Genomic DNA, 17866 nt, shown 5'->3' on the forward strand with positions numbered 1-17866 from the left:
TGTTCTTATTTAAGAACATAAAATTTAATAAAATATCATTTTGTTTGTTTTAACGAGATAATAGAGAAATTTTAAATAAACTACTTAATCTGGTAGAAATAATTTAGAGGGTTCTTGACAAAAATCATGAGATAACAAAATTCACATATAAAATAATTGTTTAAAAATGTTCTAACGATTACAAAATAGATAAATAGCTAAAAAACTTTCCCATATACCTTACAAAGAAGTAGAGCTGTAAGTGGTTCCTTGGAGAAAGGGAACGGCATTAGTTTAAATACTTTTTAGTTGAAAAGGTTCCTTCCTTCCTTGTTGAAAGGCTCACCTGAACGGCAATGCAGCAAAAAATATTCTTAATTTGAATGCTGCTTCCTCAATTGCATAACATGTGTAAACAGTAACAACTACTCGCTATCTAACAAATCTGCTTCTAAGGAGGCTCAATTTTTTGCTGGGAATGTTCTCAGAAGGAGGGAAACAAGTTAAGACCCAAATGCCTAAGAATAAATGCCTGAAGCCTCAGTTGTCGAAAAGGTTACTTTGTGAACGCTGTCGTTAATCATGGGTACTTGGACTTGAGTTCATAAATACGCCCAAACGAAATATGCCAACAAGAAAAATAATGCAACTCTTGCAAGAAGGTACGGCCCATAGTGATCAACCCGAAATCGAACACAGCAGAATACACACAAAAAATTAGTTTTACCGTTTTCTTTTCATCCTTGTTATTGCATTTTCTGCTGGTATCCTTAAATGGAATCTTTTAAATCTAACGTCTTGATATTGTTGTAAATTGGACAGATCAGTCGTTTTGTCGAACCGGTGGACAATAATGACCGTCTGATCTAAAAGGCCCTGTACACGATCACGGTTTAACAATGGTTTACTACACACTTTATCAATATAAAAACAGGTTTTAATAATCATTGCATAAAGCGGAAGAGCTTTAGAGTATGTCGATAGTCCAAAATAGTTTCAGGTTCGAATGTTGTGGCATCTCGTTAAGAGACATTTGGTCTAGATATCCTGTAGACACAAGAGAGTGTTTTAATGACATGTTTGATGTCAGTATAAATTCATATATTTCCTGTAAATTTATAATGAAAGCTCTTGGATAAGATATGATAACTTATCCTGGAATACGCTGAACTGATTATGCTGCTTTTAACTTTCTTCACATCCTCTTAGATTTCATTCTCTCAGTTACAATTGTATTGAAGTTGGCACTGGACTGGTTGGTGACCAGGGTATCCAAACTCAAAGGGCGCACAACAAGGATCGTTAGCACTATAAAGCTTACAACTTTGGGCTAAGCAATTACTGAGGACGACCTCTTAGTCTCTAACTCAAACTCATAATCATGTCAGAACCTGCAATGTACCACAAATTAACCACCTTTGTTCCACCTTTGTTCCAAGCCTCTGCTCCTCCAAATAGCAGAAAAAGAAAAGGAAATTATACTGATACAAGCATAGTATTAGTGTATTAGTGAACTCATTCACTCCTATTCCCAATTATTCCCTGAACATTTTCATTCTCTTCCAAGAAAAAATTGCTGAACCATTCATTCACAATAGTTGATTTTATATGCATCAGCTGTTCGATGTTTATAAAACATCAGCTCCTACGAATATCAGAAATCGAAGAGGAGTTTATACTGATATAAGCATCCTGGATCTGTATTCAAAAGTATTAGTGAACTTATTCACTCCTTTTGCCAATTATTCCCTTAATATTTGCATTCCCTTCGAAGGGAAAATTTTTGAACAATTCATTCACAACAGTTTCATATGCAACAGCTGTTCGATGTTTACAAAAAAGGGATTGAAATGTTTATTGGCAATAAGGGTAATTAATTAAGGCTATAAACTAATACACTTGTCGGAATCAGGTAAGACTAGGTCATACATTCTAGCTAAAATTAGATGGAGTCTGGACAAGGAACCCTATCGCCAATCATCATTTCATATGAAATATGTTCCCTTTCCACTTTTTTGTTCACTAACTTCTTTGTCGTGAAAAAATTCCCCAGTTGTGAAATTTGTCGATGAAATTTTGTAAACATTGAACAGTTGTTTTATACAAAATCAACTATTGTGAATGAATTGTTCACAACAAGTTAACGATAACAATTTTGCCTTCGAGGGAAATGAAAATTTTAAGGAAAAACAAATTTCACTTCCATTGGCGATAGAGGTGTATATTAGTAGCCTCCAGCTATATTAGTTACCTCTATGATTGATCATAACAAACCTCCACTTAACAGATATTCTTTAACGAGGTAATAGGCACTTCGAACACAGGTCGTTTTTCGTAAATTCTGTTGTCCTTCAAAATTGCTACTTTTAAACCCAATTACAAGAATATATAACATGGTTTATAAGATTCTAAAAATCTAAATAATATTGATCAAAATCTTACACTCTTAACGATCTTGATTTTAATTAATTTGTAAAAAAAACAATTCGTCTGTTTACACATTTCAACTGATTGTCATTATTAATAAATAAAATATGTCAATAGTAAAACGTATAGTTGTTATTTTTCTCAAATTTTCATGCCTTATTTTATCCACAATTAAGCATTTAATTAATACATTAAATATGTAACAAAACAAACCAAATACGAATAGAAAATTTATGCATGTATACATACGAAGTATATAACGTAAAGTTAATAAAACTTTTTTAAGTTGATGAAAAGCTAAATAAACAATTAATTTACTTTAGGATTTTTCTATATATTTATTTGTTTATTTTAGTTTTTATTTTTTCCACTTATTTTATATTCAAGTACATGACAAACAAGTTCATTGCAAAAAATACTATGAATAGAGAGAGAAAAAAAAACATCAACAAGTTACAAAACAGAAAAAAAAAAACAACAACAAATGTCTGTCAAAATCTTATAATTGTATGGCAGTTTTAAAGGCGCATGCGTACACGTCAAATGTCAATAAATAAATTTTAATTAAACAAAATTTTGTAGCTCTCCCTCTCTTGCTGCCTCTTTTGGTTTATTCTTTATATTTTTAAGATAAAATAATCTACTATTTTGTTTAACTAAATAAATTTAAAAACATTTTTGAATTAAGAAGTTTTAACCAATTTTGTTTTTGGAAAAAAAACACTACAACTTTGTTTGCAATTGTTAGCCAAAAATATCAAAACAAATAAATATTTTCCCATATTATTGTTGCACATTTTCAAGAACAAGTTTCCTTATTAGACAAGGTTTTTTTTGTTAATTTATAAATTATAGAAACTGAAAAAAACAATTGCAACTTTTTTTTTAATAATATCATAATCAATTATGGTTTTTTTTTTCTGTTACTAATTTTTGCTTCATAAATTTTGTTGTCGTTAAATGCAAAAAAAAAAAAAATATGTGTAAATTGTTAACTTTATATGGTCATATACGGTTAAATTAACTAGGTGAACACAACACAACTCACTAAAGGAGAAACATTATTTTATTTTGGTTTTTCTTTTCTGTTTAAATTTCAGTTTGTTTACAAATTATTAATAATTGACTTTAATTTTCAAGGAAATTTTTATTTGAAAATTTGTTGCCGCCATAAAAATCTTAAAGATTTTCATAGTTAGATAGATTATTTAATCGCAACATCTGTTAATTGAACAAAAAAATATTTTTTGAATTTAACACGTAAGTATTTAATTAATAATGAATAATTGATTTTTTTATTAGTTTTTTTTTTAAAGAAATTTCTATAGAATTTTAGAAACAAATTCCATATTTAGTTCATTTAATGAAAATATGATCACAGCTGTTAATTAAGAAATATTTCTTTGCTTTTAATTAAGAACTCTTTAGAAAAGATGTGGATTTTTCTATTTCTACCGAATTCTCTAGTGCCTACGATGACAAATTTTTCAATGACAATTTTTTCAGTATGAAATTACTTCAAACTATCAATATGAAATTAACAATTTTATTTACTTGCTATAATTGCACTTTCGATCGGAATGGAATTCTGTGACAGCCTTGATAATCACCTTTAACGCCAATAGAAGTGAAAATTTAGTTCCCTTTAAATTTTAATTTTCCTCAAAGGAAAAATTCCCAACGTAAACTTGTTGTGAACAATTCATTCACAATAGTTTATTTTGTATGGAACAGCTGTTTTTAAAATTCCATCAACAAATTTCACAATAGAGGGGTTAATGTCTCGATCGTTGTCATGTCACTTTTTCGACATATTCCAAGTCCTTAGATATGAAAGTCGATTTCAGTCTGTTCCTACGTATGTTGAAATTAGTTTTCAGAAGCCCTCTGATATCTGAGAGATCCGAAAGTCGATTTCAGTCTGTTTCTATTTATGTTGAAACAAATTCTCTGAAGAACTCTGAAATCTGCGAGATCCGAATACTTAAGTATATTAAAATTATACTTGAATATGTTGTGTATATATAGAAATCTCTCTGTGCATCTTTTTTCGGGTCCGTGCATTATTAAGCATAGTTCCCAAGTCCATTAACAAAAATATCTTAATTGTAAAAAAATACTCACAAAGTTATAATGATTTTGGGAAAAAAATCAATATGATTATTTAAAAATATAGACAAATAATTTTTCTAGATCGGTCCCCTATTAATGAAAATATATTGTACTTATAGTTACTTCTTCGCCTGTAGAAGTGAAAATTTTGTTCCCTTGAAATTTGTATTACCCTCGATGGGAGAATTGCTATTGTAAACAATTCATTCACAATAGTTCAATTCACAAATTTGACAACAGGAAAATGTTGTTCACATCAAAAATGTTAGTGACGAAAAAAGTGAAAAGGGAACATATTTCACGTGAAATGTTGATTGGTGACAGAAGAAAAGTAGTTGAACGACGTTCATTTGAAAAACTTAATGTGTAAGACAATAACAAAGTTTTTAAGATATTTTAAGAAAATGCAGTACAGAACGAATTTTTCTAAGATTTAAGGTTTTCATTAAAATACATTGGACTTGGTGAAGAACATTTAAGGTTCAGCTCAACCGAGAATATAAAAATATAAAATAAATATAAACAAAAGTATGTTTTTCAGAAAAAGTTTAAACGATTTTCTTTGTTTAATCATATTGAAGAAATCAAATAAATTTATTACAAAAATAAATAATAAAATTTTAATTATAGTGCCTATAATAAATTTCAGAAAATAACAATATAAATGCAACTTACCGCACCAGAACCTTTAGGTTTTGAAGCAGCCACATATGCTAAATACTGTATGACTTTTTTAGTATTTTCAGTTTTACCAGCACCAGATTCACCAGTACACAGAATTGATTGATCTTCTCGATCTAGAAAAGAATTAAAGAAAAAAATAATAGTATTATAAAATAGTTTAAAACTTATCAAATTTAACAAATCTATTAAAACAATAATAACCTAAATTTTAAATAATATTTGAAATATTATGTTGGATATCTTATAAGCTTTTTCAATCACCACACCATATGTTACTAATGCTACGAGTTTTAAAAAAGACATCATGAATAATTAAAAATAAAGAGATAACGAACATTTAATTGCAAAATATTTAGACACGCACATTTATTCAACACTTTAAATAGTGATGATTTTGTAAATAAACATTTTAATTAAGAAACACTTAAAATAAAATTAAAAAAAAAAAAAAAAAACTATTTCTAACATTTAGCAACAAATGAACAAAAATAGTTTGACTAGGCAAGAAATTAAAATAAAGCAATTAGTTTCGTTCTTGATACTTTTATAAGTTTTAATAAGTTATTAAGAAGTCCGCCCCTACTTTTACAAAATATCAAACCTAGGCTTGTTATTTGAAAATGGAGGAAGCACTAGATTTCAGATCTGGGGTAACACATTCTATCTGTATTGCTAGAAGAGAATCGTCAGTCGCTGCTTTTATACAGCCTCACTACTCAGATTTTATATTCACCCCTATCGCCAATAGAACTGAAAATTTTGTTCCCTTGAAATGTTCATTTCCCTCGAAGGGAAAATTGCTATCGTGAACTAGTTGTGAGCAATTCATTCACAATAGTTGATTCTGTATGGAACAGCAGTTCAATGTTTACAAAATTCCATCAACAGATTTCACAACAGGGAATTTTTTTCACGACAAAAAAGTTAGTGAACGATAAAGTGAAAAGGGAACACATTTCACGTGAAATGATGATTGGCGATAGGAGTGATTGTTTAAAACATAAAATGTTAAAGGTGAAAAACCCTTCTCTTCATATAAAAATAATAAGTGCTGTCTACACTCATTGAAGTATTCAATAGAAAATTTCTTATTGAGTTATATTCGATATAACGATTACATCTTCGTAATTCTGAAATTATTCTGAAATAATTCTAATTCGTAATTCTGAAATAATAATATAAACATAAAATTTTAATATTTTTCCGTAATATAGTATGATATCTGAAAGTTTTCGGTATATTATCAACAAGTCATATAACGGTTAAATGGATTGTAAAGATCCGAATTAGGCCTCATCTGAAAAACCATTGCAAGTTTGAAAAATTTCTACCATTTTATGTATTTGGATTCAGGGCTGCTCAATCGTTTAGAAATTGACTTAGAAATTCACTTATACTACCAATTTATTGGACAGAATAGGTGTAGTCTAAGGTCTCTAAAAGGAATTTTAACGTTGTAGATAAGACATTACATACTTTGCATTGTCCTAGATAACTGATGTTTCACAATGAACTGAAAACTATTGCTATTAGGTTTTATCAAATGATTTTATGTGATTTATCGAGTGGGGGCAATAGTGACCTGAATCCAAATAAAATAGAAACCAAGTCGAGTTCCTTGGGCCCCAGTCTCGTAATAGTACTTTATCATTTTCATTTTTCCTGTTTTTGTATTTAAGCTCGATTTTTGCTGAATGAAATCAAATTTTTCTCTGAGTGTAGACTTGCTAAGATGGACAATTTTCACTTAAATATTACCACCTATTGATCCATAAACATCGGGAGGCTATCTTCTAGTGGCGTTGTTTCAATGTAATCTTAATGTCCTTATTTCAAGCCGATATTGAGTAGAAAGTAACTTCTTCTCAAAATGACGAGCAATAAGGGATCGATTATTTAGGTTTATATAAAACTGGTTTTGACCCAATATATCTCAGATCTGGTGTTTAAACCACTTATTGTATGAAAGATGAATTTTGGAGAATTGAATTAACAGTGGCCCGATTTTTGTTACACTTATGGTAAGACTAGGGCAAAATAACGATTAATAACTTTTTTCTTAGGCGAGATCATAGTGACGCAAACTCCAGCAGTACATTGTCTTGAACTACGGAAATAGGTCATGAGAGGGAAGATAGAGGGAGCAGTATTTGTGGATATTTGATATATATGTTGTAAGTGACATGAAAGGGATCTAGAGTAAGTAACCCTAACTCCAGCAGTTAATTGTCTTGGAATTAGGGTATTAGATCATGGGAGGGATGATAGTGAAAGTAGTGTTTGTGTACATTCGATGTATTGTAGATAACATGAAAGACTTCAGGGGGAAGTTAGTTCAACACATAGTACGACAAAAAAATTATGTTTGTAGTCCATTGTGCGATCTATTGGCCCAACCTGTCGACATATGGCTGAGTCTTCAATGAAAGTCAGATGTTAGGGTTGTGGGAATAAGAAAAACTAATTTCAGAAAAACACGAAGTATCGATTGAAGAGTGACAACCGTTTGAGCCCTATCGTACTCTTAATAGACGGACGAATATACCTCTGTAGATCACCTAATAAACAAACAAGGATTTAGAGCATAAGAGTATTAATCATCCCTATCGCCAATAGAAGTTCCCTTGAAAATTTAATTCACTTCGAAACTTACTGTAAACAATTCATTCACAATAGTTGGATGCAACAGTTGTTCATTGTTTACAAAATTCGATCAGAAAATTTCACAGCAGGGAAATTTAGTTTACGTCAAAAATATTAGGGAATGAAAAATATGAGAAAAAAACATATTTCACCTGAAATTGGTGATAGGTGTGATCTTATCTCGGTAATAACAAATCAATGTCCCACCTCCTACACTTTTTTTACAAGTTAAAGATAAAATTTGTAAATGAAACATTATTTTTACGAAATCTCTTTCGTAAAAGAACATTATTAAACAAATTGGAAGTCATTAACAAAAAAAAAACAGTTCTTTAAGTATTTTAGTAAAAATTTTCCCAAATACTACATTTTTAAATACAATCTGTTAACAGTTGTTTTGTATCTTCTTTAAAAAATTATTAAATGAAAATGAAAATAAAAATAAAAACTCTCCTTTTTGGAGTGGTATTTTTGGGTGTGTCTTTTCGTTGGTATTTCAAGTATCCATTATGTCTTTTTTATTTTCTTTATTCTTTTCTTATATTCGTACTGATTATTTATTATTTCTTTATATATTTTTTTTAATTCTTTTCATTAAATCTTAAGGCATAAAGATTTTTTTATATTAAATGTAATGGTGTTTGGGTTTTTCATGTTGTATTTATGGAGCAATAATTAAAGTGGCAACAAAAACAACAACTGGAAAAAAATATGAACAGTTAATTTTTAACTTTTTATAAACATAATTAAGTAATTGACTTTAATCTAAAAAGATTTATGTAATTAAAACACGCAGCAAGCCGGTTGTACTGAGATATTTGGTTCAAGTTTTAGCAAAACTATTCATTTATAAAGGTTTTTAGCTCAGATTTTACATAAAACCCTATTCAAAAATGGCTACTCTTTTGTTTACTAAGGAACACTTAAGTGGCTACTGACTCTATGTTAGATTACCTGTGATCTGATAAGTAATCAATTGCTATATATTTACTTTGCAATTGATTCATAAGTGACAAATAGACCGTTAACAAAAAGTGAATACTAGAAAGTTAAGGTGTTAAAGTAACGGAAACCTATTGTTTAAAAAGTATACCTTGACAACCTTTAAAACTTCTGGGTATTTACACAACTTAGAATGTGTGATATTTCTTATCCTTAAAACATATTTTAATATGTTTTAAACAATATGTATACTAGAGCTTAATCAACCCTTAAAGTTTTTTTAATTAAACTTAAAAGTTTCTTTATTTCTTTGATAACACCCAATTGAAAATGTAACTTTGCTACTAAAGACTTTCTTTTGAAATTTCATTAAAAAAAAATATTTTTAAATATTTTGCATGAATCATGCTCTTGAAATATGTACTAAAATTGAAATGTAGGAAATGTGATACAAAAACTTCATCCGTTGCAAAAACTATCTGAAACAATAACAACAAAATGAAAGATATATAAAAAATGTTTATCAACTCCTTAAGAATGAGTCAGACATTTGTAATATAATTCCAGAAAATTTTCAGATTTCTTTTTTAAAATAATAAAGTCGAAACTAAAAACTCCTCTTAAAATTTTTAAGTATTGCTTTTTTTAAATTTTAAAAATTCGCTATAACGCTTGAGTCAAAGATGTTTGTATTTGAAATTATATTTTCAAACATTAAGGAATGAATGGTTCTCTGATTAGGAAGAAAATAAAAACAATTTTAATTGAAATTGATATTTGTTATCAGAGATTTGTTCTTTTTAATTCCCAGAAATATTGATGAAACAAATTCCAATGTAAAAAGTTTAAGAAATATTTAGATCATTAGTTGATCATCGGATTGGGTCTTGATATGAGGATTTAGTTCCTTATGTAGATCAGTCCAAAATGAATTGATTTTTAACAATACATAGTATAATGAGATTTCTAAGGTGGATCTTCTTTCGAACAACTGTTACAAACAAAATCAACTATTGTGAATGAATATGTTGTACGGCATATTTTCTGCAATATATAGACTCCGCCACAAAATAACGTTTAATTTTGTTTTGTCAACTTTGGATAGTCTGTAGAGAATACAATAGGCGGGTCAAAGTCCTAACTATAAAACGGGTTAGTTGTTTGCCGACATACACTGCACAGGTTCCATATATTCTATAAGGTTTCCACGCATTTTGTACTGGTTCCCTTTGATGATCTGGTTAGATTTTTTAGCGTTATAAAGGTATGACTTTGGTGTCGATTGGTCTGGCTGTCAGGGCTTTACATACGATCTCTTCTGATTTGGGTTTAGTGCAATAAAACCACTCTTTTATAACGTTCAAGTACCATTTCTACTAGGCTTCTTTGCAAATGCTAAGAAATCGATGCTTGAGGTCAAAGTCCTAACTGTAAAACGGGTTAGTTGTTTGCCGGCATATTCAGCACAGGTTCCATATATTCTATAAGGTTTCCCTGTATTTTATACAGGTTCTCTGTAATGGTCTGGTTAAATTTCTTAGCGTTATAATGTTAAGAAATCAATGCTTGAGAAATTCTTTGATTTTGCAACATGTTGTTGAATTTGACAACAATTAGGCATATTCTGAATAATTAATTCCAGGGGAGTTTGTTCCCTTTCCCATACATAAAGCATGCAAAAGAGAATAAACTCCCGGGGAATTATTGTTCACAATTTGCCAGAATATTAATGGAGTAAGTTTTTGGTATTCAAACTGATCTTTGTATTCAATGTCAAAATCGTCAAAAGTGCGATAAAACTTCAATTGGGTCCTATTGTGATTGCAACAGACATATGTACGTACATCATAGAATCCTGAATACCTATAACTTTTTAATCTTATTCGCTGAAGTTCAGATGTATTTTTAACCGAAAGTTATCTTAAACACCCCTGTCGCCAAATCAACATTTCATGTGAAATATATTCCCTTTTCACTTTTTTGTTCACTAACATTTTTTAGATGAACAAAATTCATCTGTTGTGAAATATTCTGATAGAATTTTGTGAACAATGAACAGCTGTTGCACACAAAATCAACTATTGTGAATGAATTGTGAACTGAAATTTGACGATAAAAAATTTCCTTTCGAGGGGATTGGAAATTTCAAAAAAACAAATATTCCACCTCTATTTGAGAAACAAAATCCTTTGAATTTCCCGACAATATTCGATAAAGCTCAACATACATATATACGTGCTTCTTAGAAAGACGTCAGGACCTAGAACATATCATTTTCGATGAAGACAAGATTTCACTTCATGTTTTAAACCGAAACTTTATTTAATAAATTTACAATTTAAGAAACAAAAGTCCCGGGAATTTCCCGACAAAAATCCCTAATTGCCACATTTAAAAGGTCTATAGATTATTATTTCAAAGCTATAAACCATATAACAATGAAACTAGTACACAAATAAAAACAATAGAGAAGATTGTGATTCAATTGATAAACACATGGACAAGCGAATAGCGATAGCTAGATAGATGAATGGATGGACACAGGAGATGAGTCATCAAATCAACAAGTATGTAAACGTATGCAAAATGAATGAAAATAAAGTGCGATTTTTATATAAAACGTTTTTAAATTGAACAAAAAAAAAACACACGCACATATACAATGGTATTAGAGAGAATGGTTAAACAAATATAAAACCAGTTCCATACTTTTTCTTAAGTTGGCTAATAAACAGAGTGATAAAAATTAAAAGAAACAAGATGATTTTAAATTGTAGTAGAAATTAAAATTTTGGTTCCGTAAAAACTTGATATTAAAGTCAAAATAAAGGAAATTACATAAATATTTCATTTTTAAAATGTTCATAATGTTGCCGTTCTTTTTTGAATAGAAAGATACCATAAATTCAATAAGATTTCTTCTTAATATTTATGTTAACGTAACTAAAAGTGAAGAACACAGCGTCATCACAAGATCATGTATCAAAGGGTAGAAGCCATGTTAGTCACTTAAACTAGTAGTTAGTGGAACCCATATTCTGTTGACAACAATATCTGTTCTACTGTACCAAGTACAACATATTGAAATATAAAGAAAACAACTGTTCAATTCACAATCAGTGTTGTAAGGTTGTATCGTGGTATGTGGTAATTTTCATACCCTTCTCCTTCTGGAGAAGGCTATATATAAGTTTGTCATTCTGTTTGTAATTTCTATAATATAATTTTCCGACCCTATAAAGTATATATTCTGGATCCTTATATATAGCGGAGTCGATTAAGCCATGTCCGTCTGTCTGTCTGTCCATCTGTCTGTCTGTATGTTTGCTGAAATCAGTTTTTAGAGGACCAGAGGACCAGATATAGGCGAGATCCGAATATTCAATAATTCTGTTTGACATGCTTTCAGGAAGATCGCTATTTAAAAACAGAAAATCGGTCCAAAAATAGCGGAGGTATGCAAAAATCCGAGACCTCTGAAAATTTCATCAAAATATATTTTTTATTCATGCTCAAACAAATATTGAACCCAAAAACATGCAATAAAGTATGTAGATCCCAGATCATGGTGAAGGGTATATAAGATTCGGCACAGCCGAATATAGAATTCTTGTTTGATTGTTGATTTGATTTTGTTTCAAAAAATTTTATTTGAAAAATGTTTATGACATACAACGCTACAACGATACGACAACAATTGTGAATTATACAAATATAAAGATCATTCGTCATTAATAAATGGTTCAAAAACGCAAATAAAATCTCTACGTACTACTACGAAAAAAAACCTATACAGTTGTGACTGTTGACACATACATAAATGAAGAAAGTCTTATTTAATAAATACAGTGTGTAATAGTTGTGTTTGCTGGTGTAGGTGGAACTGAAGATATGCTGTTAGTAGTAACAGTAGTATTGGAGTACCTACTCTATTATTAACGTTGTATTTAAAATGAATCATGGTTATTCAAATAAAATATCTTTTATATAGTTTGTTGTTTTTGTTACCATATATAGTAAGAATTTGGAAATTAGTTTGAGTATTAAAAAAATTTCCAAGAAAGGTATTAATTTTTTTTTTTTTTTTTTAATTTTGTGGTGTGTTCTTTTAAGTATTTGTCGTTTTTTATTTATTTTGAATAATATATGTAAACAAATATGATAAGAAAAAATGTTTATGTTATTGCTTTGATTCGAATAAGTACCGAGTTGTAATCACTCATTCATCCAGTGTGTTTTTTAAGGTATTAAATTTCATTATTATTAAATTTATTTGATTGATTTAAATGTTAAGAAGCTTAAAGGTGTTTACTTATGTTGATTTATTATCGATAACAAAACAATTGAACCTTACTGTCCTCTATTTTGAAAAAAGTTTTTTTTGTTAACAATTAGAATCAAATTTAGCCCTAGTTCGAGAATATTCACCCTTACCTCCAATATTTAAAAGTCAAATTTTTGTTCCCTTAAAATTTCCATTCCTCTCATAGGGAAAAGTGCTATCGTGAACCAGTTGTGAGCAATTCATTCACAATAGTCGATTTTGCATGCATCAGCTGTTCGTTTACAAAATTCCAAAAAGTTAGAAAACGAAAAGAGTGAAAGGTTGATGGGCGATGGGGGTTATTATTATTCATGTTTCCAACCATAGTGTTATCTGATTGGACGACTTACCACCGCCCCTTTGTGAAATCCATCCATTATGTGGAGGTCTTGTTCTTACTCACAGAGAATAAATTTTGGTAAATCTGGTATGAACAGAGTAAACCCTGATGATATGCGATCAAGGAAGGAAAATTTAATTGTATCACTTGTATTAGTTCATTTTCATCCATCCCAGCACACTTCTAATTCATCTGTCACACTCATATTGAACAACAACTGACAAACTTACTCCCGTATCATATGCAAACATATAACATAGAAGTCCAACAATCCAACTCCTCTGCAAGGTATCTGTCTGACAGGCATAAGTTGTTTTTAACCCACAGTAAACACGTGCACCTTAAAGAAACTTCTCGAATAACCTTCACATAGTCCGAAACTACGGACTAAGTTAAGTGGTTCTCTGGTCCGACCCCATGTCAAATCATACCAAGCAATGTCCGAGGATACATTACATCATCACTCGTTTATAGTCCCGACAGACTAGTGGTACTGATACCACTTTTTCCCCAAGGAAGAGGCAGTGTTAGATAGCTTCTTATTTGTCATCATTCTAATAACGTACACAGTCGTTATTATGGGAAGTATATGTTATGAAATCGCCCTCATGCGCGCCTATTATTCAATGTTCTGCCATATCCACTACATCCGTAAAAGTTCCAATAAGGCAAAAAAATGGAATTATCAAGTCAAAAACAAAATGTAGTCTAAGCAGACCCATAAAAAGGAACTCATATATGTAGACCAGAACTTGATTTCAAAGATTTAGTATCCTGAACAGGTCCATGTATAAATGTTTTATAGTCTTGATATGGTCGAGACACCAATTTTGGACTAAATGATCCCATAGCCTAAAGCACAAACTATATATAGCACACTAATTTTCTATAATTTTTTCAAGATTTGACTCCATTTATAAAGACTTCGAGCGTATCATTTCCTAAGAAAAGTGAGAAAGGAGAGTGGGAGGGCTGCAATAAATACTGATATATCAGTCAGTAAACTCAGAGACCAGTATTTTATTTTACAATTTTTGGATTAATGTTTTAAGTTTTTCCTATGTAGTTATCTCTTAGATACATATAGTGTGAACAGATCGATAGAGAAAGTTAGGGAAAAAACTGACTCATTGCAACTAGTATCAGAATTGTGATTATTTGCTTATCAGGTTGTTTTTCAACATTCTCTAAATTCCTTAAAAAAGATAATCTAAATTCAAAATTTACTAAATTAGAAGTGAAGAGTATTCATTCTAATTCCCCTTATGTCAAGACAAATTAAAAAAATCGCAATAGTTTTGTAATATTTTCTTAAAAGAACAGAAAAATAATATTTTTATCTTATCAATTAAACACAATTTTATACCAACAAAAGGTCATTAGCAAATATTGGTTTTTATTGCCAAGAAACAAAAAACTTATCATATAAAAGATAACAAAAAAAACGACGAAAAACGGTTAAAAATTGTTTTTTGTACTTTTTTATCGCAGTTCCAAGAGTTCATATTCTTAAAAACATTTTTTAAAAGAATTTTTGAACGTCATTATTTTAAAAATAAAATATGTAGTAAGTAAAACAACTTAACGAAACAAATTATTACTATTAGGGGAATAAAAAAAAAAAACAAATATATTAAATCCATTTTTAACCAATTATATTTTTGTTGTAAAATTGTAAAACTTACCTTGCAACATAGATCTATAGGCGGTATCTGTTATAGCAAAAACATGGGGAGGTACTTCGTGTCTTTTTATACCCTTATACCGTTCCATAATCTTTTCAGTGTAAATTGGTAACTTTTTATAGGGATTAACAACAACGCAGAAAAGACCGGAATATGTCTGTAAAAGAGAAAAAAAGAGAGTAAAATTAAAAACAAATTATTAATGTGAGAAGTTGTGTAAAATGCTCGAAATAATATTTATGCACGAATGATTTTTATGGAGAAAGAAAAATGAAAACAACAGGCGGTCCTATAAGGTATGAATGTATTCTTGTAAATTTTTCTTTAAAGAAATATTAAATAAATCGAAAGATTTTTAAGAAAAGAACCAATTTATAATTCCAAAATATTTCGGTGTTCGGTCAATATTTCGCCGAACATTGGCCGAACCTCACTTTTTACCGAACTCCGAACAGCAGACGATCATGTGTCAAATTACATTGAATTATCTCCAAAATTGCCTGTAGTTTGATTACAAAGTTTAAAAGTCCTATAGGGGTGTTCAGTTGTATGGGGGCTAGCTGATATAATGGACCGATGTTAACCATTTTCAATAGGCGTCGTCCCTAGGACAATAGAAGATCATGTACCAAATTTCATAGAATAATCTTCAAAATTGCGACCTGTAGTTTGATTACAAGGTTTGTATGGACGTACGGACATAGCTAAATCGACACAGAAAATGATTCTGAGCCGATTGGTATACTTTAAGGTGGGTACAGGACCAATATTATTGTGCGTTACAAACATCAGCACAAATCCAATCTAATGATCAATGAAATATATCAAGATAGATAAAATGGCGCATAGAAACGCTTTGTAGAATGCTACGTTTGATTGATGTTAAAAAGAAATTGGAAGCATTTCAAATATGGATAAACCTTTGGATATTAAATACTAGGGAAAATGAATGTTAAACAAGAAAAGTAACATATATGGGCCTCATAAATTTAGTCTAAATTTAGACCAGCAAAATCTTTACTTACCCGGTAAGTAGGCAAGTAATATTGGAGAAGAGTGTAAATAGTTACTTTTTGGGTGAATAACTACTTATTTTTGTTCGACGATGACCAAAAAAATAACTGATTACAAATCTCTTTACCTAATGTTTCCGGATTTAAAATTGATTCAACAGTTATTTTTTATGTTTGCTAGTCTAGTCTTTTACTCAATGTCCCATTAAAAAGTAATTTTATCATTATATCTGGAATGGTTTCCATACTAATGTCAATATCAAGATTTCTTGAAAAACCTTTCAACAATCGACTACGGTTAGAAACACTATATAATTCCTTAATGGGCATACGATATAGACAATTGACTATAAATTCTATTCAAAAACATTAGTTTATGTTATTGATAACGATAACTCATTACCATGTAATGTATGAAATAACTACATTAACTACAATACTCGTTACCAAAATTTGAAAATATTTTACTGGGAAAAGATTAATCATTAAAAAAATCTTCCAAATGCTAGCTGAGGAAGAGGTTATGTCTTTTATGTTTAGAACAGTTTTGGTTTGGAGAAGAAATATTTTTCGTAAAACTATCCCTATATTCATTTTACAATTTTACCCTCTCCACACATCATATTTATTAAGTAATACATACAGTGATAAATAACATTATAAAGATAAATTTTGAAATTCTAATGGGATTTTAAATAGTGTGAACGCAGCATTAAGATGGTTGATGACCGTTTTTAAGCAAAATTTATTATATTCGGTATTTAGTTTTTAAAATGTCCCAATACTAAATAATTGCATCATATAGAAGAAATATTTATACAAAAAATATATATACATACATATATATATTTCCCCGAATACTTTTATATGCGTAATTATCAGGGCAAACGATTGTGTTTGAATTAGATTTTGTGTAACTTATTTTTTTTCGTTCGAACATTTAATTTTTCAAACTAAATAAAACTTAATGTATTCGTAAATGAAATAGAGCGTGGTGCCAAACATGGTTTGAAAATAAAATATCAGAGAAAAATTGCTTATACAAAATAAAACATTTAGGCAAATTAAACTTAAAAAAAAATACAAAAGAATCACATAAAAATTACATACAAACAAACATAAATACAAATATATACAATATGCATAAAATAACCAGCAATATGTTAACAATATGTTGTTTTTAACCATGACTTACAAGAATCAAATTTATAGTATAATGCATGCTACTGTTCATTTGTTGTCCCCCTCCCAAATGAATCATAATTTTATGACAATCAGTTTTTTTATATAAACAATTTCATATCACCTTTTAGGATTTTTTTCCTTCATATTTAAATTTTAAGAAAATAAAAAAAATTTAATACTAAAGCAATAAAGGCGAAGTAAGTTATTAAAAAAAAACACTTTTAAATATTTGTTTATGTTTGTGGTGACAAATTCATATGCGATTTATTGTTTACTAAAAAAAACTTCAATTCACAATAAACGTGATAATGAAGTGTTTTCACATAATGCATATAGAGTATTTTTAATGTTACACAAAAATATCACGTAATATGATTAATTACTTATTTTGGAAACCAGTTTATGATGATGTCATAAGAAATGCAAAACGATCCTTAACCCTTTACAACTGCTATTGAGGGTCACTGGAAACAGAACCGAAATAAATCATATTTTTAATAAAAAGTTCCAGCTTTATATTTTAATAAGTACA

The 17866-nt window shown here is 29.4% G+C and overlaps 1 protein-coding gene across 5 annotated transcripts in view; it reads right to left on the minus strand.

Annotated features, from left to right (window-relative positions):
• LOC111675361 (myosin heavy chain, non-muscle) overlaps positions 1 to 17866 on the minus strand; it is a 75637-nt gene that overhangs the window by 18776 nt on the left and 38995 nt on the right. For all 5 annotated transcript variants that reach the window (XM_046954949.1, XM_023436116.2, XM_046954948.1 and 2 more), the window contains exons 3-4: positions 15137 to 15293; positions 5194 to 5315 (exon numbers count right to left, since the gene is read on the minus strand). In XM_046954949.1, the coding sequence (XP_046810905.1) occupies positions 5194 to 5315; positions 15137 to 15293 (279 nt within the window). The remainder of the gene's footprint in view (positions 1 to 5193; positions 5316 to 15136; positions 15294 to 17866) is intronic.

The sequence above is a fragment of the Lucilia cuprina genome, chromosome 6 (assembly GCF_022045245.1).
Source record: "Lucilia cuprina isolate Lc7/37 chromosome 6, ASM2204524v1, whole genome shotgun sequence".
Lineage (NCBI taxonomy): Eukaryota > Metazoa > Arthropoda > Insecta > Diptera > Calliphoridae > Lucilia > Lucilia cuprina.